General features: G+C 39.4%; 1 protein-coding gene across 2 annotated transcripts in view; it reads right to left on the bottom strand.

Moving 5' to 3' along the window:
• The window catches only part of DMD (dystrophin), a 1188090-nt gene that overhangs the window by 911601 nt on the left and 248667 nt on the right, over positions 1-27822 (bottom strand). For both annotated transcript variants that reach the window (XM_081951523.1, XM_081951524.1), the window contains exons 5-7: positions 25422-25514; positions 24251-24423; positions 1573-1691 (exon numbers count right to left, since the gene is read on the bottom strand). In XM_081951523.1, coding sequence (XP_081807649.1) covers positions 1573-1691; positions 24251-24423; positions 25422-25514 — 385 coding nt within the window. The remainder of the gene's footprint in view (positions 1-1572; positions 1692-24250; positions 24424-25421; positions 25515-27822) is intronic.

The following is a 27822-nucleotide window of genomic DNA, read 5'->3' as shown; positions in this document are numbered from 1 at the left end:
GGTTTCCAAGCAGGCACACTTCATTGCTTGCTCAGGATTGCCATCTGCAAAGAAATTAGCGAAAATGTTTGTGAAACACATTTATCGCCTGCACAGATTGCCCAAAAGGATCATTTCAGACCGCGGAGTCCAGTTCACAGCCAAATTCTGGAGAGAGGTCCTGAGATCCATTGGGTCCACACAAGAAATGAGCTCAGAGGTTCATCCCAGCATGAACTGCGCAGCAGAGAGAGCCAATGCGGTGGTGTAACAATACATCCAGTGTTATGTGGACTATCAGCAAGACAACCGGTTGGACTTACTATCCTTCGCTGAAGTGGCATACAACGATGCGGTCTACAGCAGCACTGAATTAACTCCTTTCCAGATAACCAGTGGCATGGAATTTGTTGCCATGCCTGAGTTGCCTAGAGAACCTCCCTCCTTCATGTCTTTGAATGAATGGATGTACACACTAAAGAAAGGATGGGAAAATACGAAGAAGGCTCTAGCAGATGCGGCAGAAGCCTACAAGAAGCAAGCTGATAAACATTGCTCGCTCCAACCCCCCTTTCATGTGGGGGACAAAGTTTTTGTATCTACCAAATACATAAGATTAAGAATGCCTAGCAAGGAATTTGGTCCAAAATTTCTAGGTCCATTCCCAATAGTGAAGATAGTTAACCCAGTTACAGTTCGACTCAGTCTACCCAGGCATCTAGGAAAAATTGACCCAGAATTTCATTGGAGCTTGTTGAAACTAGTAATTGGGTCTAACAGAAGAGCATCCACCCAAGCTTTCTCTTCTCCTGTAGTGATAGAAGGGGAAACACAATCTGAGGTGGAAAAAAGTGTAGATTCCAGGCTGAATAGGGGTCGCTTACAGTACTTAGTGCATTGGAAGGGTTACCCTTTGTCTGAAGCTATTTGGGTGAAAAGTTGGAACCTAAAAGTGGAGAAGTTAGTAAAACAATTCCACGAGAAGTTTCCCAATAAAGTCAAAGGGTCCCCCTGGGGGGAGAAGAGGTGGTTAATTTTGTTATGTTAACTTTTATGTTATTCTCTTTTCAGGAAACGTTTTTCTTCTGAGGAGAAGCCGCCTGTCAGGGCTGTAGTTATGTTCCTTTTAGGATCTTTGGCCTGACACACTTTCTATTATTTCACTGTGCTGTTTCATTAGTGTAGTAATTGGGAGGGGGGAATAGAACGGAGTAGAATTGTGGAATGTGTTGTTGTCATTCTTTTCTAGAAGCCAAGGTCATCTTTTGTCTCCGCACCTTGACACCTGACCGGAAGCAGCTGGGTGGAGATGCCAGCGTGGAAGAAGAAGATTGGAGCATGTGATGGATTTATGGGTGTGGGGATAAGATCATGAACCTTCAACTGGGTGGAATCCCAGGAAGTTCTTCAGATTTGGGATTTTCACAGATGTGCCAACATGTTTGTCTTATTAAATTGGAACTTTAAGGATAGCTCTGCCTTGGACTCTGATTTAATTCTGCATGATATTTGGAACGCTGACATAAATCTTGTTTCGAATCATCTATGTGAAAAAAATAATCTGTACATACATAAAATCCTATTTGCACAAACCTTCAGAATCAAGGAGTTTCTCAATTCCCAGGTGTAGTTTAGCTATATTGAACGCATGATCTAATCTCTGCACAGCGGACTGTTGATAAACCACATCATCCCAATTGAAGAGATCTGGCCTGGGGAAAAGAAGAAAGCAAAAGTTTACTTTCAGAATTACACACACACACACACACACACACACACACACACACAGAGTCTGAATTCCAAATGTTAAGAGAACTACAGATAACAAGAGTGGCATCTTCTACAGACAAAATTATCTAATAAAAGTTAAATATCAAACAAAAACACAGATGTTATCCATTAAATGTTTTAGATTTAAACAATTTAAAGGCAGGAATAAATCCCATTTTAGAGAAACAATATGGAATTTTATATTGTTCATTACACTGTTGTAGTATAAGTAATTATATTAATCTGTGACTATATTTTCACTAAGAACAATCCATTTGAATTTTCAAGGCTATGAAGAACTTTAATCATATTAAAGATGCAGAAAACAGTCCATTGTGGAGCAATAAAATGCAGCATACAGAGAATAATCTTAGATTCAATAGACCTTCAATTATTTTGCCTTATGGCATAGAAGTACAAGTGGCGGACATCAGAAACCTGAGTATGCCTTCTTTATTTCATTCAGGCATTTCCTTTTTCTTGATATATACTGTCCATTCTCTCTTTGTTTCCAGGCACATGTAGATAGAAGACATGTGGCAACACTGACAAAAATTCTAGGAAGAAACAGTGTGTCTCAAGCAGTGGTGAAATCTAATTTTTTCCCTACATGGTTTGGTGGTGGTGGGTCATGTGACTGGGTGGGTGTGGTCAACTTTTAAAAACTTTTTAAAGCATTTTTTTCCCTGCTGGTTTGACCGACTCCTCCTCAACCTTATCTCTTACCTGTAGAAATGACCTTGGTTCCCATGAAAAAGTTCTGTGTTGTGCCTAGCAAAGCATTCCATCTTCCTTCCCCCTCCCTACATTGTGTGGTAACTGAGGAACAGGAAAATGGCCACTGCCAGGTTCGTTTTGAAGTTGACAGAGTGTTTATGCTGCTATGCCTTCAAAGTACTTACTGTCATTTTGTTCGAGGAATCTATACTGATTCAGTAATTGTCACAATGCTAGGCAAGTGGTGCAGGCTGAACAGATTAACAGAGTTGGAAAGGACCTTGTAGACTATCTAGTTCAACCCCCCGCCCAAGCAGGAGGCCCTACAGTAAGGTCTTTCATTAAGTGGTATATTTTCAAATCCATCATCAAGGACTACTGATGAGAAACTATTGAAATAGGTTAGGATGAATGTTTTGTATATAATGGTGGTTTTTTTTGTTTAAAGGTATAAAGTTATGTGTATATACATAAGAGAGAGAGAATCTGTTCATCTCTAAGATTTTTTTTTTTGCTAGTCCCAGTATATGATAAATGCCTAATAGGTTATAAAACACAATGTTAGCAAATTAATTTTCAGCATGAATTGACTCATAAAGGTTTATGCTAGCATGTCAGGATATTAAAGGATTTAGCAGTTAAGTTATTATATTTAATAACTCTTGGTTGCAGAAGAACATCTTCTGTAAAAATACTAGAAAAATGTTACAGTTTCAGAGATATAAATGCTGATACACAGTGCATGTAAAAATACAAATGAGTCAAATATAGCTGCCCAAGAAGTCTGATAACGGCCTAACAATAAAACTCTCTATTTTCTAAGTAAATGGGTATCAATGAAATGAACATTACACTTTTAATTGGACCATGTTTTATTAGCAACACAAAAGTAACAGTGCAAGTCTGAAGTCCAGGTTGCAATGTGCTAGCACAGCTATGAGTATTTAATCTGCACTATTATCTTTTTCTTTGAGATGAATTTGCATTGTTTTCTTCAGAAAAATGGAGTGAATAATCTTATTATGGCATCTTTTTTCAGAAACAGCTTTCTCCAGAGAATACCAGTAATGGAATTTAATACAGGTTGCAATCTAGATGGCTGCAATCCTAATGATGTTCAGAAAGTTATTAGAACTGTCTATTCTGCCAAGTCCTGGAACTCTGTTCTCCCAATGAATAGAGGTTATTCTTCTTCTTGTTGGTTGGGGGGAGGGCTTTCATTATTTATTTTGTGTTTTTAAATTTTTTACAGCCTATAACATTTATGAATGAATGACTGAATAAGTAAATAAAAGAATGAATGAATGGATATCCAAGGATATTCTGGGTGCTAAATAAGAAAAAATATAGAAAAGCAAAAACTTTTCATTACAATGAAACAAAAGCCTCTCCATAGCCTTCCAAAAGATCGATAGAGGTGGGGATATCTGGTGGGGATATTTGGGAGTGGAGAGTATTCCCTAGGTCAACTACCATGATAAAGAGGGCACATCTTCTAGGGCCTACCACATAAGCCCACCACATAACATTATTTCACCAGGAGTACTCAGATGTCATTCTGAAAGAACTGGTGAAATAGGCAGAAATCACTAGGGAGAACTGGTCCCTCATACTGTATATGGGCCCATAGCAAGCAAGTTTTAAGGATGACAATCAGCAATTTTTAATTGCACCTGGAAATCCACCAGTATCATTGCTGCCATAGCAATGGTATTACATGGGCATATTATTATGCAGCCAAAACATCATGTGCCACTGTATTCTGGACCAGCTACAACTTCCAAATGCTCTTGAGTTCTACATTTAGTGTATTGCAATAGTTCAATGGAAATACTGTATGAGTAAGGCATGAGCTATTCTGAGCACTTTCTCCTAGGAAATGGCACATTCTTCCTAGGAATGGCGCATGTATATATAAAGTCTATATGTGTATAAAGTCTACTTGTGTGAACCTGGAGAAGGACCACTAGTTTAAAAGAAAAAAAAGAAAAAAAGGAGTGAGGTAAACCAATTCTTTGTTTCCTATTCAAACTGTACATCTTCTAGGGAAAGAACTTCCATAGCATTGTTTGGGGAGCTTGGGATAGGAATGTACAATTGACTCCATTCTAAATATGTTTAACAGGAAAATTAAATCCCACAAAATAGTGCCTAAAACTAGACCTCTCTTATACTATTGATATTAACTGGAATCAATTTTGGAGAAAGGAATAGAATCCATAAAATAGGATGCATTGAAAATAAGGTTTGTGAATATATACAAATTATGCTGTGTTAACAATCTGCATTACATTAAAAACATTTAGTGTTATACCACCTGAAAATGCTGCTACTGCAATCTCTGCCGCTTGGAACCACCTGAGAAGGGGCAGGTGAAGTGGGCGCTGCAGAGATCATAGCAAAGACTTTTTGGGTGGCAGCGTGACAATCTTGGCCACCTGGAACCACCCGAGAAGGGGCAGGTGAAGCGGGCCCTGCAGAGATTGCGGTAAAGCCTTTTTGGGTGGCAGTGCAGCAAACGTGACTGCCGTGAACCGCCCGAGAAGGTTGTTTATTTAAACCCCATGTTTTAACATCTTTCTCATATCCTGACTAGATGTGAAAATATGACCACCAAGCTAAATCCACTCCTTGATTCTGTAATTTTGCTTGGATTTAAGTTCACCACTCTCATTTAGAATATCTTTATAAGGTGCAATTTCCCCAATTAATCAGGTTTGGATATATTAATGCCTCCATTGTGGAGAGCCAGATTGGTATTTTCCTGTAATGTTGTAATTTAATTTTTCCCATAGATTAAACAATGCATTCCTCACATAATGCCTCTGAAAGTATTTGTGCGCCATACCTCTACCATACCAGAGAAAGGCATGCCAGCCTAATTGCAGGTCATGTCCTTCTAACAGTAGTACCATGTTTCCCCAAAAATATGATCTGAAATAAGGCCAAGCCTGATTTTTTGGGGTGGGCATAAATATATTCCCTCCCTGAATATAAGACCTAGTGAAGGGGAGGGGTGTGGCCAGCACAGGAGGCAGCCCTTTCCTTTCCTGGTCATCTCAAGGCTGCTGGGCCCCTTAACCACAGCATGCTGATCAGCTGATCAAGAGAGGGCTGGAAGTTCTGTCTCTCTAGGTGCCTGGAGATACAGTGCACTCTTGTTAGCCCCAGCCCTGCCCACAGCACTAGGCAACCTGGCAGCTGAGGGGCTCTCTGTTCTGCAGCTCATCTTGTGGCTATGGAGCAAGTGGCAGCCACGGCTTGTGCTCTGCGGGTGTTGCTTAGGCTCCTGCTACAATGAGGCAGAAAGCCATGTGACCCATCAGAATTACTCCCACCCTCTACCAGGCTGCTGCTGCTTGAGAAAAGGACAGACAATTGTGGAAAGCACCTGCTTATGATATAAGCAAATCGCAGTCTGTCCCTTTCTAGTGATCAAATGTATGTGTGTGTGGGAGAGAGAATGAGAGAGAGAGAAAGAGAAATGATGGAGGGGTGTAACAAAAATTGCAGGCAATGCTGTTTGAAAGAGTTTTCTCTTTGCCATTTCTCTTTCTCTCTCTCTCTGTTACACACACACACACACACGATGAAGATCGTGGAGGGCAGGCAACCAGGTAAGGAGACTGACCCTCCCCCACCTCCAGCTCGGTGCCTGCTCAGGGTGGCACCTCGAGGCCCGGCGAGTTTGGCATTTTACCTTCCTGCCTTTTGTGAACTTTTGGCTGCATGCTGCATGCAAGAAACTTTCTCTTCTCCAAACCCCACCAGAAATGAGTCTTCGTAGACCTATTCGGCCGGCGCAGCCTATTGGAGCGAAAGGGGAGAAAGATTTCTGCTGCTTTCCTTGTATGCAGTCAAAAGTTCGCAAAAGGCAGGAAGGTAAAATGCAAAACTCAAACTTGCCTCATGTATGGGCTGCCCTTGATGAGTACTGGCTGCGTTAGGGTTAGGAGGAGCTCTGTGTGGCCCCCACCTACTTCCGCTTTGCCTTTGGCAGGGCAGCGGGCGCTAGAAGGGCACTATCCCAAAGCCTCTCTGCTGCTTGGTTTGGGGTGGACGGTGATTGGCAGGCCCAGGTGCGGTGGATGGTCAGGCATATGGAGCAGCTGAATGACTCGCTCAAGTTGTGGGGATTTGGGCAGCATTTGCATTTCTGGGATGCTTGCAGGATCCCTGGCTTCCAAGGCAGGTGAAGCCCAGAGAGGAGGTGCTATGAGAGAACCCATTTCTCACATTGGCTGTGCGGGGGTCACCCACGCAGAGGCCAGGCATTGTGGCACCACACTGAGCAGGAACTGAGCTGGAGGTGAGGATCAGTCTTCTTACTCATTTGCCTGCCCTCTGCCATTTTTATCAAGTGTGTCTGTGAGTGACAGATAGAGAGAGAGAAAGAGAAACTGCGGAGAGAAGACTCTTTCAAACAGCGTTGCCTGCAATTCTTGTTACTCCCTTCATTTCTCTCTCTCTCTCTCTCTCTCTCTCTCTCTCTCTCTCTCTCACACACACACACACACACACACACACACACACACACACACAGACATTTGATCGCTTGAAAGGGACAGGCTGCACTTTACTTCTATCATAAGCACATGCTTCCCACAATCGCATGTCCTTTTCTGAAGCAGCAGCAGCTGGGTAGAGAGGGGGCAATTCCGACAGGCCACATGGCTTTCTGCCTCATTGTAGCAGGAGCCTAAGCAAAACTTGCAGAGCACAAGCCGTGGTCGCCACTTGCTCCATAGCCACAAGATAAGCTGCAGAACAGACAGCCTCTCAGCTGCCAGGTTGCCTAGTTCTGTGGGCAGGGCTGGGGCTAGCAAGAGTGCACCGGAAATATCTCCAGACACCCGGAGAGACAGAACCTCTAGTCCTCGCTGGATCAGCTGATCCATGGGCCAAGCAGCCATGAAGTGATCGCACTCACTGCCTCTTGCACCTAAAAAAAGACACCGCCCAAAAATAAGGCCAAGCACATATTTTGGGGGTCAAAAGAAAATAAGACGAGGTCTTATTTTTGAGAAAACATAGTAATCTTCTATGTTTTGAATTAAACCATTCTTTTAGCCATATGAGAGCTGATGCTTGATAATATAATTTCCAGTCTGAACATCCAAAGCCCCCATTGCACCTAGATTCCTATAACATTTTAAGTTTTATTCTTGGGATTTTACCTTGCCAAATATTTGTTTAGTTATTTTGTTTAGTACATCAAAATTATCAAAGTTATTTTATTTAGTTCATCAAAAAAATTCTTTTCTAATTTTATTGGTAATTGAAATAGAAAGAGTAATTTTGGTAATATATTCATTTTTACAACTGCTATTCTCCCAATCATAGATAACCATAGATTCTGTAGATCCTTCCACCTCTCCAAATCCAGTTTTATTTGTTGTTTTATATAATTGTCATCTTTAATTGTCACACACCTTGCTGTTTGGTAAACACCAAAATATTTAACCTTTTTTTTGCTATCTGTAAACCAATTTTCTATGTCAATCAATTTTTTTGTTTGTCCATTAAATTGTTAACTATTACATTAGTTTTTTCTTTATTTATTTTCATCCCTGCCACCTCTCAATATTCCTCAATTTTCCTTACTAATTTGGGGCCAGTTTCTAATGGTTCTTCTAATATGAATACTAAATTGTCTGCAAATGCTTGTAGTTTATAATTTCCCTTTTTAATTTCCATTCATTTTATCTCTAAGTCTGATCTGATATTTCTAGTTAATACTTCTAGTATTAAAATGAGTAATAATGGATATAGTGGACAACCTTGTCTTGTTCCTTTTTTTATGCTGAAGCTATCTGTCACATCTCCATTTACCATCACTTTAGCTTCTGTTGAGTATAAATTGCATTTCATAAATTTCCCAACAAAGCCCATACAATGTAATTGTTGCAACATAAATTGTCAATTTACGTTATCAAATGCTTTTTGAGCATCCAAGATTAATGGTAATAGTTTTTCGTTGTGAACTTCATACCATTCTAAGGTATCCAGAATTATTCTTATGTTATTTCTTATTTGTCTCTTGGATAAAAACCTATTTTGATCAGGATGAATAAAATCAATTAAAAATCTTTTAAATCTTTCAGCAATTATTGATGCAAAAATTTTGTAATCAGTGTTTAATAATGAAATTGGCCTGTAGTTTTTTATATGTGTTATGTCTGAGTTTTCTTTTGGGATTAGGGTGATATAGGTCTCTTTCAATGTATCTGGTATTTTAGCTTCCAGTAGAACTTCATTATATACCTCTACCATTTATATACTCAAGACATCTTGTAATTCTTTATAAATTTCTACTGATAGGCTGTCTGGTCCTGAAGTCTTACTGTTTTTTTAATCTTTGAATTGCTTCTGTTAATTCCGCCATTGATATTCTTTCATCCAACATATTCTTCTTCAATGCTTCTGGAATTTTTGGTAGATTAGCTTTTCCCAAATAGTGTATTATTTTTTCCTCTGGTATTCTATCATGATGATACCATGTCTTATAGAAATTATATCTTTCTTCTTTACAGGTTGGCTGTGTAATATAGCTTCTTCACCCTGTAATTTTATTATCCAATTCTTCTCGTTTTCTTTTCTCAATCTATGGGCTAGCCACCTTCCAGGTTTATTAGCATTCTCAAAAAAATGGCTTCTTTATATCTGTTGTGCCAATTCATCCTTTCCTATAATATTTAGCTTGCGTTTAATCAGGTCCATTTGATTTCTAAGGCATAGATCTTCTTGTGATTCTAATTCAAGTTTTTTGTATTCTTCTTCCAAAATCCTTTGGTACTATTTCTTTTTCTTATTGCTCTGTGTTATATAAGTTATAGCTAATCCTCTAATAACTGCTTTTGCAGTATTCCACAAATTCTGTAACTGTCAGCCTCTACTTTCTTGCTTGCTATTGGCTGCCATAGGAATGGGGAGGGAGGGGGCTTGAGATAATTGGGAGGGGGAATTACTGGTGCTGGAGGAGTTATGAAGAAGGGAGTTTTGTTCTCACCATCTTCTATGCATGCTGGTGGCCTGTGTTTGGACTTGGTCAAGGCCAATCATCTCGCATATCAACTTGATGAGGCTTTTTGAAAACGCACCCCACATGACACCTTAGGGAGTTTGCAGATTGGACTTTGGGTTGGGGAGTTGGGGGGAAAGTGCTGGGTAAACGTTTGATATGTATATGTTTATATGTCACTTCCATGTAAGACTCGCTGAAAGGGAGAGTGGATTAGCTGAGCAGGCGGAGGGGGGAGCAGAAGACCTGGCTAGCCCTGAAACATCCCAGGGAACAGTTACCAGTGCTGGGCAAGAGGGAGGGGCCCCAGCCACAGCAGCAGCAGTTCAAGCTCCTCCAAGAAGGGGGAAAATGCCCAAAAGCACCAAATGCCAAAGATTCCTCCTCATGGAGTGAAGTACAAAGGAGATCCCAAAGAACTGGGTTTTTTTTAGTGCAAGTTTGGGATTACATGCAAGAGTATAGTGAGGATTTCCCATCAGAAGTTGCCAAAGTGAGAAGTGTTACTATGGCTTTGGAAGGCAAAGCAGCTCCCTGGATGGTAGCTTTGCGTAATGATGATTCCCCCCTGCTGAGGGATCACAAGGTGTTTATGACAGCCCTAAGGAAATGCTTTGATGACCCCCTCCTAAATCAAAAGGCAAGAAGCAGGATGAAATCCTAAACCCAGGAGGGGAGGCCTGAGGTTGAATACACTCAGGAGTTTTGTGAGCATATGCGGGGGTTATCTGAGGAGGTGCCAAGAGCAGGAAAGGAGGGGCATTGGGAGCCCAATTGCTACACTAGACATGACCCAAAACTGATCCTGGCTGGTGGGAAGGAACCTGGCTGGCAGCTAGGGAGACGCTGTGAAACTGCCCTAGAAGGCATGGAAGGTGCTGATGTCCTTCCTCCAGACCAGGACAAGAAGGAACCCTCCTTTTCCATGGGAAGAAGTGAAACTGATTCAGATGATGACCAATTGGTAAGTCCCCGATTGAGCCCCATGACCATCCCAGTAGAATTAAAATACCCTCGACTGGAGCCCAGGGGAAGATGCTGGCCCTTTTAGACTCTGGATGCACCTGATGTTTAATCAGCCTGGAGGTGGTGGAGAAAATGGGTCTAAGACTAAGAACTATGAAAGTACCCATTGCCTTTTGCCAGCTGGATGGGTCAATTTCTGAGGGGGGGCAGCCCATTTTGTAACCAAACCGGTGAAGATGTGGATGGGGGAACCACCAAGAATCCCTGAGTTTCATCATGGCACCAGGGATGGAACGGCCCCTCATACTGGGATTACCTTGGTTGTGGAAATGGAATCCTCATGTGAACTGGTGGAAAGGGTGACTATGCATCTATTCAGCTAAGCCAACAGAGGGGGAGGGAAAGACTTCCCACCTAGCCAGAGCTGCAACAGACTTAGCAGTTGCCATGCATGAGAAAATTGTGGGAGAGGAAAGAATTCTGAAAGAATATTGGGACCTCAAAGAGGCATTCAGTGAAAGGGGTTCTGATAAGCTTCCCCACCACCACGCCACAGATTGCAGCATAGAGATTCTCCCAGGGGAGAAACTCCTAAACCACAGATTTACTCAAAGACCCAACACGAACTGGAGGAATTATACAACTTTATTGAAAAAAACCTAAAGAGGCGGTTCATTTAACCAGTTAGGCCATGGGTGGCTGCACCGGTCTTATTCCAAGGGAAAAAAGATGGCTCTCTGTGCTTATGTGTGAACTATAAAAACTTTTAACGCCTGTATGGAAAACAAGTAACCTCTGCCCGTCCTGAAGGACATGTTGGTGCACTTGGCAAAGGGGAAATTTTTCACAAAATTAGATTTAAGGAAGGCCTATTACTGGGTCCAAATAAAAGAAGAAGACGAGTGGAAGATGACTTTCAGCTGCCCTCTGGGATGTTTCCAGTTTAGAGTGCTCCCCTTTGGACTACAGGGGGCACCAGCTGTTTTTATGTAGTTGATTAATGAGGTTTTACATGAACACCTGTATAAGGGAATGTTAGTTTACTTGGCTGACATCCTCGTGTACATGGAAACACTCGAGGAACACGTAAAATTTGTACGCTTGATCCTGAAAAAACTCTGAGCTGCTGAACTTTATGGCAAGTTGTCTAAGTGCAAATTTTATCAAGAGAAATTTCACCCGCAAAGAGCTACAAAGTTTTTGGGGATTCACTAATGTTTACCGCCAATTTATCTCCTCTTTTGCTAGCATTGCATCGCCAATGCTGAATCTTTTAAAATCAAAGGGGGAAGCAAAACCAATAATCTTTCTTGGATATTGAAGGAGGCATGCCTGACAGTAACGAAGTCTCTTCTTTTTTATTTTCTTTAAAGAAGAATCCATTTTTCAATTTCCATCATCTGTATAAATTCTTTATCTTTTGTTATAGATTGATTTAGAGTCTGACTTGCTTTCTTCTTTTGTCCCTTCCAGCTAATTTGTATTGGATTGTGGTTAGCCCACAGATTGGATTCAATTTCAATCTCTTGGACATTCCACTTAATTCTGAAGTCATCCAAATCATATTTGTTCTAGACCAGAAATGAAGTATTGGACCATGGGAGAGACTTGTGCGTGTCGGGGAAGGATCTTAAACTTTCAACTGGGTGGGAAAACCTGGAAGCTTTCAGATTTGGGTTTTCTCAGATGACATCTCTAATAAAGTGGAACTTTGAGGAAATTCAAGTCTCGGAGTTTTCTTTCATTGGGGGTGTTTCTTGGAACCCTGATAGCCAAAAGATGATAGTACTGCTAATTTTTTAAATGTCTCACTAGCATTATTAAACCTAGTGAATTTTATGCTACAAATCTATAACTCTAAAACTTTTAATTAAAAATTTTTAAATTTCAGCTACTCATTATCAAAATGGCTACATGTAAGAACACAGAAAAAATTGAAAGATTATCAGCAGATATATAATTTTTAGGGCCCTTTATGGATTAACATACAGCTAAAACACATGAGTTCATTTAATCTATGGGAATAAAGCCTGCATACAAGATTGATGCTCTTCTAAGAGAACTCCGGGAGATATGCAGATATCAAACAGGCGAAGGACAAAGTGGATCTTATGGAGCACATATTGGAGAAGACAAATACTTTATGTGAAGCTGAACTGGAAGAGAGAACAATTTTGGAATCTCAGACTGAGGAATTTAAATAAGATTTTGAGCAATTCCTGAACAACCAGGAGAAGATACCAGACTAAGGCTGGTTAAGTGTTTGGCTCAGTTAATTAATAAATAAAAAAACTTCTTGATATAGATCTAGACAAAGTATACAGAGTAAACTCCAGATTTTCCATGATGAGAAAATTAATCTCATAGTTCATTTGCAAGAATAACAAGAGATTATGTTTTGGATTGCCATTTTAAACATAAGATGAGAATGGAAAACGTGGATATGCCATATTTTTGGACTATAAAATGCACCTAGCTTTTGGGGAAGAAAGCAAGAAAAAAAGATCTCCCTCTGCCTCCCAGCATCCATCTGGTATTCATCTGGCCCATTCAGCATGGCCCATTCGGCACGACCCATTCTCTGCCACCGCCCATTCAGCGTGGCCCATTTACCATCATTGCCTGTTCACCGCTGCCTATTTTCTGCTGTGGTGGCCTGTTCTAGAACAGCTGATCTATGTCACACCAATCTCCCTCCCCCTGCTGCAATATTCAGTGTATAAGATGCACAGACATTTCCACCCATTTTTTTGGGGGGGGGGAGAGTGCATCTTATACTCTGAAAAATATGGTAATTGTTCTGAAGAAAATTTCAGTTAGAATTTCGAGAAAAAGGAAATCTTACTGACATCTTGAAGAAGAGAAAAATTCTATTCTGTTGGGATAAACTGAAAGGAGTGATACTTACTTATCAAGAGCAAATATTTAGACTGAATTCTATAGAAAAAGTCAAGGATTTCTTGATTAGACATAAACTAATCTCAGATCTAGTTAAAGAAATGGATATAGGAAAGAAACTAGAGGTGGAACAATCTCAAAAAGTTGGCATGGAAGAAGAAGGTATGGCTAAGGTAACTGTACAGAAACCTATTACTTTGCTTAAAGATGGAAATTAAGCCTATTACATGGAATATTACTGGGGCAAAGGCCCCATCCAAGCATGAAAAAAAATATTTCATTACCCCAGGAAATGTTGACATAATCTGCCTTCAAGAAACACATATTAAGAAACAAGATATGAAATACTTAACAAATAAATTATTAGGGGAAGAATGTATATCTGCTAGTTTAAAAAATATAGAATATCCACTAAGGGGATTAAACCCTCCTAGGATAAACTACCAAATACTTTTTTTGAGATGATGGACAATTTAGTACTAACAGAGTCATGGATATATTAAAATGATTAGAACAGAGAATAAACCTTTTTTTCCAGAAAGACATAAAACTTTTTTTCTTTTTTTCAAGCTTTTTTATTTTTTATAAATATATCTAATCAATGTGTGAACAGTGTGGCACTTGGATGTCATGCATTCTAATACAATTACAACTAGTAAAGTTAATCATAACTATTACATTCATTCAACTTGTGTATTTCTAATAATAATAATAATACACATTTATAATAGATTGCAATCTATCATTGTTCGATTATTCCATATTTTCTCTTGTCATTACTTCCATTTTATTATATAAAAGTATGTGCACTAGTATTCCCCCTTTTCTCATGTCTATCATGTATTCTAACTTTTAATTATGTGACCCTTTATTAGAAGACTTTTTCTTTTTATCCTATCTAACTTCTAATCATGTCACCTACCTAAAAAAAGAAAAGAGAGAAAGAGAAAAGGAAAAGCAAATCAGAACAACAATAAAAAGAAGACATCATCCATCCATCGTCTCTTGTCCACCTCGATACTTTGATTGCTATGCTTTAAGAGAGAGAGAGGAAAGAAAAAGCAAATCCAAAACACAATTTAAAAAAAGAAATATCCATTGACTCTTGCTCGCTTCAATACTTTAATTACTATGCTTTTTTTACTTGCCTCCCACATTCCTCTCTTAAATCTTTACCTCTGTTTGTATCTACTTCTTGGTTATTCAATGCAGGCACTTTTCTCACCTCTACCCTCTTCCACTGCCCAGTTTCTAAAGTTTCTACCCAGATCCCTCTCTCCCTTTCAAACATATCTTCTAGCTCTCTTAATATGTTTTCCCCTGATTAAATTCATCAATCACTGTTATTTTCATTGTTGTCTCCTCTTTGTCTTCTTCTTCCTTCATTTCTTCTCTTGACTCCTCCCTTTCCTGGGTGTCTTGGACTTTACTCATCATCCCTAGTATGGTATTTTCCATTTTTTCCATAATCTCCTTAAATCCTTTCTCCATAATATCTTTTATATTTTGAAAAAGTAATTCCATTTTTTTGAAATTCCATTCATTTTTTCCTTATAAAATATCTTATTTTGTTTTAAAAGATTCAATTTTTGTCCAGCAATCTGAGACCTATTTATTCAGTCTTGAGTTTCCCTTCAAGGAGTGCACAAATCCCAGTTATTTATATCCCCTCTGTAAATACTCAGTTCCATTTAACTAATCCTAAGATTATCAAAAGCCTCTTTGCATCCCTTTGCAGGTTCAATCTTTTATCATAAATTCAAGTGTCCCTTTAATTAAATAGTTTCCTTATTTTCATATTTGGGTCGCCAGTAGTCAGGATATTCCCATGAATATTCACTGTCCTTCATATAGATATTTTTAAACTTGTAGTTTCCCCTTTTGTCTGCAGGGGGCACTCTCTACTTACATTTTAGTATTGCTAGTCAATCGTTATTTTCAGTTATAAAACAATTATAAAAGCAGAATACATTTCATAGGTAAGAGATTCCAGCATTTTAAAATGCCTTCCCAGCACCACTTCTTTCCAATTTAAGAGTTCAATTTCCTGTATATTTCAAAATGTATCATTTTTCTCTCCTGCACCTTCCATTTCCAGTCTGGTATTTTCTCAGAATGCCTAGATGCCACTTAAATGAATGGTTCTGAGTGGATAATTCTAAAATGTCCCTTTAGGTTAAATTTAAAGCAAATGGGAAATCCTCTCCCTCAGTTCCAACACAGTTCACCTACTTTGCTCCAGCACCACTCTTAACTGTTCTTTGGTTGCCCCAGCTTCCTGGCATCCATCTTTAGACTGTCTCTTCTTCTTGCCATGGCGAGAGGGAAAAACAACCCCAGGCCAGACAGAAGAGCTTGACTCTCCTTGACCTCATGGGGTGCCCCTCTTTGCTTCACCACCTCTAAAGGGTGGCTTTGGCTCCCTCCAGAGCCCACAAGCAGGAAGAATGTAGCGCAGGGAATGCGGAGACCATTCCCTGTATTGTCAACTAGACAAATGTTTTTCAAGGATTGATATGATATGGACTTCTAAAAATCTTGCAGATAAAATTCTATAAACAGATATTTTACCTAAATCTTTTTCTGATCATAATCCAGTGTTTTTGGTTCTTAGAAGAAAATTTTGAGTTTCAGATGGAAATTAAATGAATCTATTCTGCAAAAGCAAATGATAATAAAAGACTGTAAAAAGAAACTATATGAGTATTTGATAATAATTTAGGTAAAGGGACAACCTTAACAATTGTGTGGGATGCTAGTAAAACTGTTATAATGGGTTATTTTATAGAGTACAATCACTTAGAGAAGAAAAAATCCCAGGAAAAGATGCAAAAGATACTGGATAAAATCAGAAAGAAAGAAATTGAATTGCAAAGGAAACTTACAGATCCAAAAACTTTACATCAAATTAAATTTTTATGACAATAACTGCCCATGTTAACAGTACAAGAAATAGAAACAAAATTGAAGTACACAAAATAAAGACACTTTGAGTATGCAAATAAACCAGGGAGATGGTTGGCATATAAACTAAGAAAGGAAAGGGGAAAAACAATGACTGAGAAAATCTGTAAAGGCAGCAATATAATAATAGATAATAAACTTATCAAAAAGTCATTTCATAACTTCTATTTCAATCTGTATAAAAGACAGGAGTTAGATATGTCAAAAATCGATGAATGTCTTTTAAGACAACAGCTGCCTAAATTATCACAAACTCAGAGATAACTTATGAATGATCCAATAACTGTCTTTGAGATATTAGAAACCATTAAAAAAATGAAATCATGTAAAGGTCCAACTCAGATGGCCTTAAAAGCCAATACTATAAGCACTTAGAGGATGAACTTCTTCAACCACTAAAGAATACAATGAATGATATATTAAAAGGGGGGGGGGGAGAGAGATAGCTCAAATGTGGAAGGAAGCCAATATTGTGTTGTTACCAAAGGAGGGTCAAAATGTTACAAAGACAAAAAATTACAGACCAATTTCATTATTAAACATTATAAACTCTTTGCTGCAATTTTGGTCGGAAGACCAAAGAAGATTTTACAAGCATATATACATATACAATCTTGCTTCCTGTCAAAAAGACATCTAAAAGACAATGTGAGGACTGTTTTGAACATTATTGAATATTGACAATATCATAGTGAGAAACAGGCAGCCTTAATATTTTAGATGCAGAGAAGGACTTTGACAATTTAAGTTGGGATTTTATATTTAAAATGCTACAAAAAATGGACTTTACACGTCACAGAAAGCAAAATTGTCATAAATGGTGACTTGACTAACTAATTTAAAATTCAAAAAGGTACAAGACAAAGATGGCCCTTGTCGTCTCTGCTGTTTAACTTGGTGTTGGAAGTTTTGAATATAAGACAAGATGAGAAAATAAAGCCATCGCTGGATTCCACCCTATTGGATAATTTCTGACCCATCTCCAATCTTCCCTTTTTGGGGAAGGTGGTTGAGAAGGTGGATGCATGGCAGCTCCATAGGTTTCTGGATGAAATGGATAATCTTGACCCCTATTAATCAGGATTCAGACCTGGATTTGGGATATAAATGGCATTGGTCATACTTTTGGATGATCTCTGACAGGAGCGGGAAGGGTGTAGTGCATCTATCCTTGCTTTCTTGACCTCTCAGTGGCTTTCAATACCATTGACCATGGTATTCTCCTGGGGTGGGAGATGGGAGGGGGCTTTGGGAGATGGGAGGGGGAGGCCTTGTGCTATCCTGGTTCACTTCCTTCCTCTGCGACTGCTCTCAGTCAGTATTGATAGGAGGGAAAAGATCCAGCTCTCACCCACTGCTTTACTGGGTTCTACAGGGTTCGGTACTCTCTCTGCTCCTGTTCAACATTTATATGAAACCACTGGGTGAGATCATCCGTCACCATGGACTGAGGTATCACCAATATGCTGATACTCAGTTGTATGTCTCAGCCTGTGGTGAATTAAGTGATGCTGTGTCTTCCCTCTCACAGTGCCTGGATGCTGTTAGGGAATGGATGGGGAGCAATGGGTTGAAATGAAACCCTTGCAAGACCAAGTGGCTCTGGGTTTGGGGCTCGTTGGCTCAGGGAGAATTGCTACCTTTGGTCTTGGATGGGGTGACACTAACCCAAACAGACCCTGTGTGTGAGTCTAGGGGTTTTCCTAGACTCATGACTCCTGCTCCAAGAGCAGGCAGTGTTCGTGGCCAGGAGGGCCTTTACGTAACTGTGAGTTGCGTGCCAGTTACCCACTTTCTTGGACCAACAGTCCCTACTCATGCCCTAGACCAGTGGTCAGCAACCCGCGGCTCGCGAGCCACATGCGGCTCTTTACACATTTTAATGCGGCTCTTCTGTGTGCCGGGCGCCCGCTCCCCTCCCTCCTCTCGGGCACTTCAAAACAAGCGCCTCTTTCCCTTTTTTCTTTTCGACCCACAATGATTAGAGAGGATCCTGAAGTCGGGCGGGGACAAGAAGCGAGGAGGCAGAAAAAGAAACGGAGGCTAAGGAGCTTCCCCCCCGCCCCCTCCCAGCAAAAATCTAACCGGGGAGCCGGGCAGGCAGTAACAAATTAGCCGATCACGCCGCATGATCGGTTAATTTGCTACTGCCCATGCGGCGTGATCGGCTAATTTGCTACTGCCCGCCCGGCTCCCCGGTTAGATTTTTGCTGGGAGGGGGCGGGGGGGAAGCTCCTTGGCTTCCGTCTCTTTTTCTCCCTCCTCGCTTCTTGGGGCTCCACCAATGGGGGAGCAAGGCCCGCCCAGCGCCAGGCTTTGGGCTAACACAGAGGTCTGCAAAGTTGGCTGTTTTAAGACTGATGGACTTCAATTCTCAGAATTCTGGGAGTTGAAGTCCACCAGTCTTAAGAGCCAATTTTGCAGATCCCTGGGCTAATATGATTGATGCCCTTGGTGGACTTCAATTCTCAGAATTCCGGGAGTTGAAGTCCACAAGTCTTCAAGCTGTCAGGTTTGAAGACCCTGGGTTTTTTTTTCTAAAGGGTTGGGGGTGCGAGGGTCTTGCAACTTGACAGCTTTAAGACTTGCATGCTTCAATGCCAGAGTTCCTGAGCCAACATGACTGGAGGAGGAATTCTGGGAGTTGAAGTCCACAAGTCTTAAAGCTGTCAGGTTTGAAGACCCCTGGGTTTTTTTTTCCTAAAGGGTTAGGGGTGCGAGAGTCTTGCAACTTGACAGCTTTAAGACTTGCATGCTTCAATGCCAGAGTTCCTGAGCCAACATGACTGGTGGAGGAATTCTGGGAGTTGAAGTCCACAAGTCTTAAAGCTGTCAGGTTTGAAGACCCCTGGGTTTTTTTTCCCTAAAGGGTTAGGGGTGCAAGAGTCTTGCAACTTGACAGCTTTAAGACTTGCATGCTTCAATGCCAGAGTTCCTGAGCCAACATGACTGGAGGAGGAATTCTGGGAGTTGAAGTCCACAAGTCTTAAAGCTGTCAGGTTTGAAGACCCCTGGGTTTTTTTTCCTAAAGGGTTAGGGGTGCAAGGGTCTTGCAACTTGACAGCTTTAAGACTTGCATGCTTCAATGCCAGAGTTCCTGAGCCAACATGACTGGAGGAGGAATTCTGGGAGTTGAAGTCCACAAGTCTTAAAGCTGTCAGGTTTGAACACCCCTGGGGTTTTTTTTCCTAAAGGGTTAGGGATGCAAGGATCTTGTAACTTGACAGCTTTAAGACTTGCGTGCTTCAAATGCCAGAGCTTATTGAAACTAAAAACAGTGTACCATCCTATGTATTTTCGGTTTTAAAAATGTGGCTCTCAAAATAAATTTCAATCGTGGTTTTGGCGAGATTTGGCTCAGTTGAAAAAAAAGGTTGCCCACCACTGCCCTAGACTAATCGCTTCCTGTTTTGACTATTGCAAGATACTGTACATGGGGCTGTCCTTGAAGAGCATCCGGAAGCTCCAGTTGGTGCAAAATGCAGTGGCCCACATAGTTTTGTGCAGATCCTGGTGTATCATCTCTCCTGTGGGAGCTGCATAGGTTATCAATTTGCTTCCGGGTGCAATTCAAGCTGCTGGTTGTCACCTTTAAAGCCCTTCATGGCTTGGGACCAGGTTATCTGAGAGACCATCTCTTGCTGGTCAAATCTACCCAACCCATCAGAGCGGGGAGGCAAGGAATATTGCTGGTCCCATCCCCGAGGGAGATACACCTGGTGGGATCCAGAAGAAGGCTCTTCTCTGTGGTGACTCCCTCTGGAACATCATTTCCTTAGAGATTAAAATGGCCCGACTCTAATACTCTTCTGGAAGGTGCTGAAGACCTGGTCCTGCCAGCAGGCCAGGAGAACACAGAGCAGGATGGAGCCCATCAAATGGCTTGTGTGATCTGCTGTCACCAGAGCGGGGGTGATTTTGTTATATTTTACTATATTAATTTATTTGATTCCTTTTTAGTTTTTAGTGTTTTAAACTTGGTTTTATATTCTGTAAGTCACCTTGAGTTGCCATAGGCAAATAGGCAGCAATATAAATTCAATAAATAAATAAATAACCATCAAGAAAGACATCTATAGATTGAGGGCATTTGCTTGACCTGGTTATATTTTTGCAAGACCCAAAAAATAACAGAACATTTGATGAGGAAATTTGATGTGTTTGGGGCTTTAGTGGGTTTTAAAATCAAAAAGCAGAAAACAACAATGTTGATGAAGAATGTATCACCTCAGGACAGTGATATCCTGATCAAAAAATTGGGTTTTAAGGTTGAGAAAAAGGTGAAGTACTTTTATATTGACAAACACAAATATAAAATTGTTCCAAAATAATTATGTGCCTCTTTGGAAGGATATTAAAAAGCACTTAGAAAGAGGGAACAAATTGCATTTATCACTATTGGGTAGAATCTTTGTAATTAAGATGAATGTTTTACCAAAGATGCTTTTTCTGTTCCAGACATTACCACTACAATTAATCAGTGGAACAGCTTGCCTCCAGAAGTTGTGAATGCCCCAACACTGGAAGTCTTTAAGATGATGTTGGATAGCCATTTGTCTGGAACGGTATAGGGTTTCCTGCCTAGGCAGGGGGTTGGACTAGAAGACCTCCAAGGTCCCTTCCAACTCTACTATTGTATTGTATTGTATTGTATTGTATTGTATTGTATTGTATTGTATTGTATTGTATTGTATTGTATTGTACTTGCAACTGATAATCCATTTAAACAATGGCAGAGGGACATTTCCAAGTTGGCAAGGGAAAAAACCCAAGAATTAGATACAAGTTATTGCAAGATGCTAAGGAAAGATGGGGTTTGAAATTGTATTTTAATGCATGATATGTGGCCTGGTTAAAAGAGTGAGTGAACCTCCAGAATAAGAAGCTACTTGATTTAGATGGCCATAAATTAAGGTTTTAATGGCATAGTTATCTATGGTACGACAAAGTTAAAGTTAATGTTGATTTCAATAATCACTTGCTAGACATGTCATATTAAGAGTTTGGAACAGGAACGTGCGGTCAGGGGAGGCAGGGGAGGCAGAGCCTCACCGCTCTGATCATGAAAAGAAAAAAAAGGGAAAAAGGAAAAGGCACATGTGGTCCGATTCCCTGCCTTCCTGAGTCAACATGAAGGGGACCGCGGAGCACGCTCCGCCGGCTCATGCTCCGCGGTCCCCTTCATGTTGACTCAGGAAGGCGGGGAATGGGACCACATGTGCAGGAGGCTGAGGCTGCCTCAGCCTCCTGCACAGGTGGCATCATTCCCCGCCTTCCTGATGACGTCACCAGCCTCACCAGCCATAAACCTCACCGCACGTCACTGGTTTGGAATAAATATAAAACAAGGTTCTCTATGAAGTTGCCTCTTTGGGTGTCTCCCCAGGAAGCTTTTTAAAGAAAAGGAATGGTGGCGAAGCCAGACTGATGGACTGATGGCAAAATAATATCTTTCAACTTCAGTGTCCCTACCCTAAAGTTGAGGTAAGAGCTGAAATTAGAAAGGCTATGTTTGCCACTGATTTACGTATCAACAACTAAAAGAAAGATTTAAACTACATAAAAAGAGTTATGGGTTTGATTTTGTTAAAAATGAATTAGAAATCTTTCTCTGTGGTAGTGATGAACATATTATTGCTAAGATTTATAAAATGTTAGTGAAACTGAATTTGGAAAGTGAACATGTAAAACACTGTATGATTCAATGGGCAAGGACCTTTGGATGTAATGTGATGCTAGTGATGTTCCACTTGAAAACCGTCAGGGATCCTCTATTAAACCCCCTACAATTTGTACACCAAGCAAATAGATTGACAGATGATGTTGTTAATATGGTTCTGCAGTACATCCTACAACATCTTGAATCTCCAAAGAGCTACCTAAGAGTCCTCTTTGTAGACTTTAGTTCAGCATTCAATACCATCTTACCAGACATACTTCTAACTAAACTAAATCAGCTAGCAGTACTTGAATACACTTGTAAGTGAATCACAAGCTTCCTAACAGACAGGAAGCAGCAGGGGAAGCTAGGCAATATCACATCAGATACATGTACAATGAGCACACAAGCCCTCCAGAGCTGTGTGCTCTCTCCACTTCTCTTCTCTCTTATATACCAATTACTGCATCTCAAATGATCCATCTGTTAAACTACTGAAGTTTGCAGATGACACAACAGTGATTGGTCTCATTCGAGACAACGATGCATCCACAGATGGGAGGTAGAACAACTAGCCTCATGGTGCGACTGGAACAATCTGGAACTGAACACACTCAAAACCGTAGAAATGGTGATAGACTTTAGGAAAAACCCTACGATACTACCATCTCTTACAATACTAGACAACACAGTATTAATAGTAGAGACCTTCAAATTTCTAGGTTCTATCATATCTCAAGATCAGGGGTGGGTTCCTGCCAGTTCCAACCTCTTCTATAGAAGAGTTTCCACAAAGCTACAGTGCTGTTTAGAACCAGTTCCAGCTCCCTCCCACCACCCATCTGCACATCATCAAGATGAAGAGCAAGAGGAGGCATTCTGGGAGTTGGTCCACAAGTCTTAAAGCTGTCAAGTTTGAACACCCCTGAGGTATTTTTCTAAAGGGTTAGGGGAGCAAGGGTCTTGTAACTTGACAGCTTTAAGACTTGCACACTTCAATGCCAGAGTTCCTGAGCCAACATGACTGGAGGAGGAATTCTGGGAGTTGAAGTCCACAAGTCTTAAAGCTGTCAAGTTTGAACACCCCTGGGATTTTTTTTCTAAAGGGTTAGGGTGCAAGGGTCTTATAACTTGACAGCTTTAAGACTTGCATGCTTCAAATGCCAGAGTTTCTGAGTCAACATTTTGGTTGCTAAGCAAGAGCGTTGTTAAGTGAGTTTCACCACGTTTTGCAAGTTGGCCATGCCCACCTGGTCACATGGCCAGGAAGCCACTCCCACAAAGCAGGCCACACCTACAGAAGAGGTTCTAAAAATTTTTGAAACCCACCACTGCTCAAGACCTACAATTGTTATCTAACATCAAAAATGCACAACAAAGAATGTTCTTTCTGCACCTATTCACCCGAACCAGTAGTTAAAAAATGCTGTAAAAAAGTTTTTTAAAAGGTTCCAACAATCAGCTGTGCCGCATGATCGTCGGAATCTTTTTTTTTAACTTTTAAAAAACTTTTTAAAGCATTTTTTTACTACCAGTTCAGGCAAACCATCCTGATCCAGTAGCATTTCACCCCTGGGCTAAAGTAATATCTATCTCAAACAAATACATAGGGTGTGGGCTTGATTCAGTGTCTACTGACAGGCATATTTCACAATAAAAAAAATTACATTTGTCTCCAAATGCCTGGAGTAAAGTTAAACAGATTTTGATTGGCTATTGCCATTGCTATTAATCTTGCAACTATATTACACTGCATGAATGGATGTATATATCCTAATACCTTATCACATTTGTGTAGCTTTCCACATTAGAACACTTAAATTTAGTGTGTCAATATGCCCTGCTGTTGAAGGTGTTCATGGAGATGTACTAATATTCTCCATTGAAAGGTTTGATGCATATATTTGGATCCTGAAACTGAATCAATTGCACATAGATTGTTCAATTGTCCTATACATCCTTCTTCCAGATTGAAGCTAATTCTTCACTAACTATAATTCACATAGGTAAACCCCAACAGGGATTGTGTATTTGTACTAAATGATCAGAATTCAGTTTCCAGAAAAGTGAATCAATTCAGTAGTACAGCAACTGCTGTTAAAAAAATCAAGCTTTTCTTAGTTTCTGTTATGAATAGGGCATTTATGCTTGATGCCATTTTTTAACAGTATATACACACCACATACACACCATTAAAAGAGACAAAATGAGGCAGAGATAGACAGCCAAAAGGAAAATTGCTTTAATTACTAGTGAATTTATAATTGTTTTCCTACCTGTGACTGTGTATGAGTGCATTGACAGCCAAACCATCAGACCAGCTATTGGTGAAATTAAAAACATTGACCTGTGGATAGTTCTGAGTTGATTGACGAACCCAGCTTAACAAGATCTTTTCACTGTTTGTTTGTTGCAGTCCAGCCATAATGCTTTTCATAACATTTTTTACCTAGTTTACAACACAGAATTCCAACATTAGCTATATTTATGAAGTCAACCCACTTCTCTTCCATAAACCCAGCTTTTTCAATTTCATTTTATTCATGGTGGAGAGGGGTGGGAGGTGCAGCCCAATTATTCATAGAGCCTAATGCTCTCTACTGGGAATCTGGCAAATTGAAATAAAATAAATTATTTCTACACATTTAGTGCAGTAAAACTATAAACTGCATAAATAGAACATGTTTTAATTTCAATACATTTGATGAATAGAATATCAATGCAATTATAGACATAAGTCTAGTAAGAGGTAAACTTGGAGTAATTTTATCTTCAACAATAACAAACGTGCCTTTCAAAAATGAATTCAAGAATTTGAGCTTTGAATGCTCTAGAAAGTGTTGCTAGGGATAAACTATGGATCAATATTGCCTTCCTCACCTAAGATCTACTAATTGATCATGAAGAAATTGTTTTTTTTAATTTGTGGAACATTAAATTTGGGTTTCATATATCAAGGAACATAATTCTATAATATGAAAGTAATCCTACATATATCCTTACATCTAGGGGCTATTCATATGATGGAGAGTTAGAAAGGGATAGAAAGGAAACATCAAGATTTGTTTCTAGAGAAGCAGCCATATTAATATTGTGGTTCTTAAAACTATCACATTAGTTAGAACATAAAATACTGAGACTTATCATGTGATTTATCTATCTATTGTTGTAGTGACACCAAAGTGGTTATATTATTAGAGAAATGAATGGTGGTCTCCCAGAAATTATGTTTTTAAACATTTTAATGTTTTAATGAGTGCTTGTTATTACTATTTTTTGAGGGGGAACTTTTAATTTTTAGCTTTGTAAGTCACCCAGCATCATGGAAATAAAATGAGCAGTTACATAAATTTAATAATTTATAAATTATAAATAAAGAGCTACATTAGTGTTCTTAGTTAATTACTCATACTTCCTACAGCTCTTCTAGAAATAATCATTTGATACCTGCCAGTGGAGAATTATACTCCAGACCAATCCAAGGGTCAATTTATGATTTCCATCCACAATATCTATACTGCCAATATTTACCAGATCTACCTGTTAGAACAAGACAAAACAGAATAAAAGATAGAAATTAAGAAATATAAATGTTTTTCTTTGCAAAGTAAAAGTAATAAAACAGAAGCAAATGGGTTTATATTTCCAAGCAAATGGCAAAATATATTATTGCTGAATTAATATAATCAGACTTCTAAAAGTCATATTTTAAAAAAAATGTATACATTCAGGATAGTGTCTATGTTAGCATATTTATCTACCCTTTAACTTGTAGAGAGGAATAAATATCTAACAAATATTTGACCATTTGTTGACAGAATGCAAACATTTGAAGTCATTAAAGGAAAATGAAATTGGCAAGGATATAATATATTACAAAATAAACAAAAACTTAAATGATTCAATACTTTTAAATAAAATGTTTTGGCAGCATAATGAAAGAGAGCTTGCAGAAACAATTATATTTATAGCTCTTTTCATAATATGCATGTTTTTAAAAAAATCCAGTAATAATAATTCTGAAAGTATAGGAAAGAAATTGAATAATAAAAGTAGAAATAATACATAAGCATTCCATTAATTTTTGATTAATATAGAATATTTATTTTTATATCATCTCCCTTGTAAATATTTTGTAGATATTATTTTGAATAAATGCTCAATCCAGACTACTTCATCTATGATCTCCCACATTTATCTGTCCTATTGGTAGGATTCTATGAGATGATATATTTCTACAAGTGCCAACTTGTAGCGTCAACATAAAATGTGCAGATTCTCCTTCATTTGAATCTTCCATTTAATTTTCATACCATTAACTTTCAAAATTCAAACAGCTTGCATACAATTTTGCCCCAAACATTTCCTTAACAAGACTATGTTTCCATATTTCTTTACATTATCATATATAATTAGATGAAGGTTTGTCCAAATACTTCAAGACCCACCTGTTCCGATCAGCCGGCCTGGCCCAATTGTAATCACAAGTACAACCTATTACGGACCTTCCTGGATGGCTTTTTAAATTGTAAATTTTGGGGTTTTAATTTGGTTTTAGATTGTTTTTAACTATAAATTAGTTTGGGTATTATACAGACTGTATGTGTACATTGTTTGTCTAGTGCAGGGGTGGCGAACAAGTTCGACAAAAAGAGCCAAAATTTTAAACTGTGAGAGTCAGAGAGCCACACCACGCAGTGACCTGCCAAAACAGACAAACACTCACACAAAAGCATATAATTTTAACAATAATATATTAAACACATAATATAACATGCTCAATCAGGTGTTTTTTGTTATAAATTTTTATAAACCCATTAGAGCTGCTGTATAACTTTTAAATCCATAAATAAGTGGAATCTCTGTCTACCTAACAACCTACAAGATTACTTGATGACCACAACCAGGAATGCCACACTTGCAGTCATTAAACAAAGCAGTCACATATCTCGCTTAATGACTGCTTTGCTCAGTGACGAGATTGTGACTGTAAATCGAGTACAACCTATACATGGGTAAAGCCTGGTCCTAATATTATCTTCCTTTAACCTAATATATGTATTATAATATATATATGAGTTTGCATTATCTTTGATATCTATTACAATTATAGGCTGTGAGAAAAACACTCGTAGAATTTTGGGAAATATACTAACCATGGAAATTCAATTAAATGTTTTCTCCTATTTAAAACTCTGCTGCTCCTGAACCCAGAGCTTCAATATGCAACCATTATTATTAATTTGAGCAATCATTAGAACCTCACCGGAATCCTGCAGCAACTGTGCTAGACTTTGAAGCATTATTTTTTGGGCGCAGCAGAGGGCGCTGTTGAGCTAAACCCGGAAGTACGGTCGACGCGACGACGCTTGCCTGCCCTCCACCAGCTCTGAGCTGGTGGAGCGGAGGCAAGCGTCGTCGCGTCGACCGTACTTCCGGGTTTAGCGCGCGATCTGAGCCACAGTATACTAAATAATGGTAAGAGGCAAAGAGCCTCATTTATTTTGGCCGCGAGCCGCGTGTTCGCCACCCCTGGTCTAGTGTTTCGTGTTCTGCCCTGTTGTTTTATATATGTACTGTCTGTACACCGCCCCGAGTCCCTGCGGGGAGAGGGGGCGGTATATAAATTTAATAAACTCAAACTCAAACTCAACTTCATTTCTGGATCTATTACTAATTATTCTAACCAAATTATTTTCTTATTTGATCTCTGGGTATTGCCTAACCTATAATTAACAGCCCCATCAATCAGAAACTCACACTTCTCCATTAGAGACAAATTATTTATCCATTTAGGGCTGTGATGGCGAACCGCATGCTTGCCAGAAGTGGCACACAAAGCCATTTC

This window comes from Natrix helvetica, assembly GCF_964273705.1.
Source record: "Natrix helvetica genome assembly, chromosome: 4".
In the NCBI taxonomy this organism is placed as follows: Eukaryota; Metazoa; Chordata; class Lepidosauria; order Squamata; family Natricidae; genus Natrix; species Natrix helvetica.
This window is presented reverse-complemented; position numbering and strand designations above follow the sequence as displayed.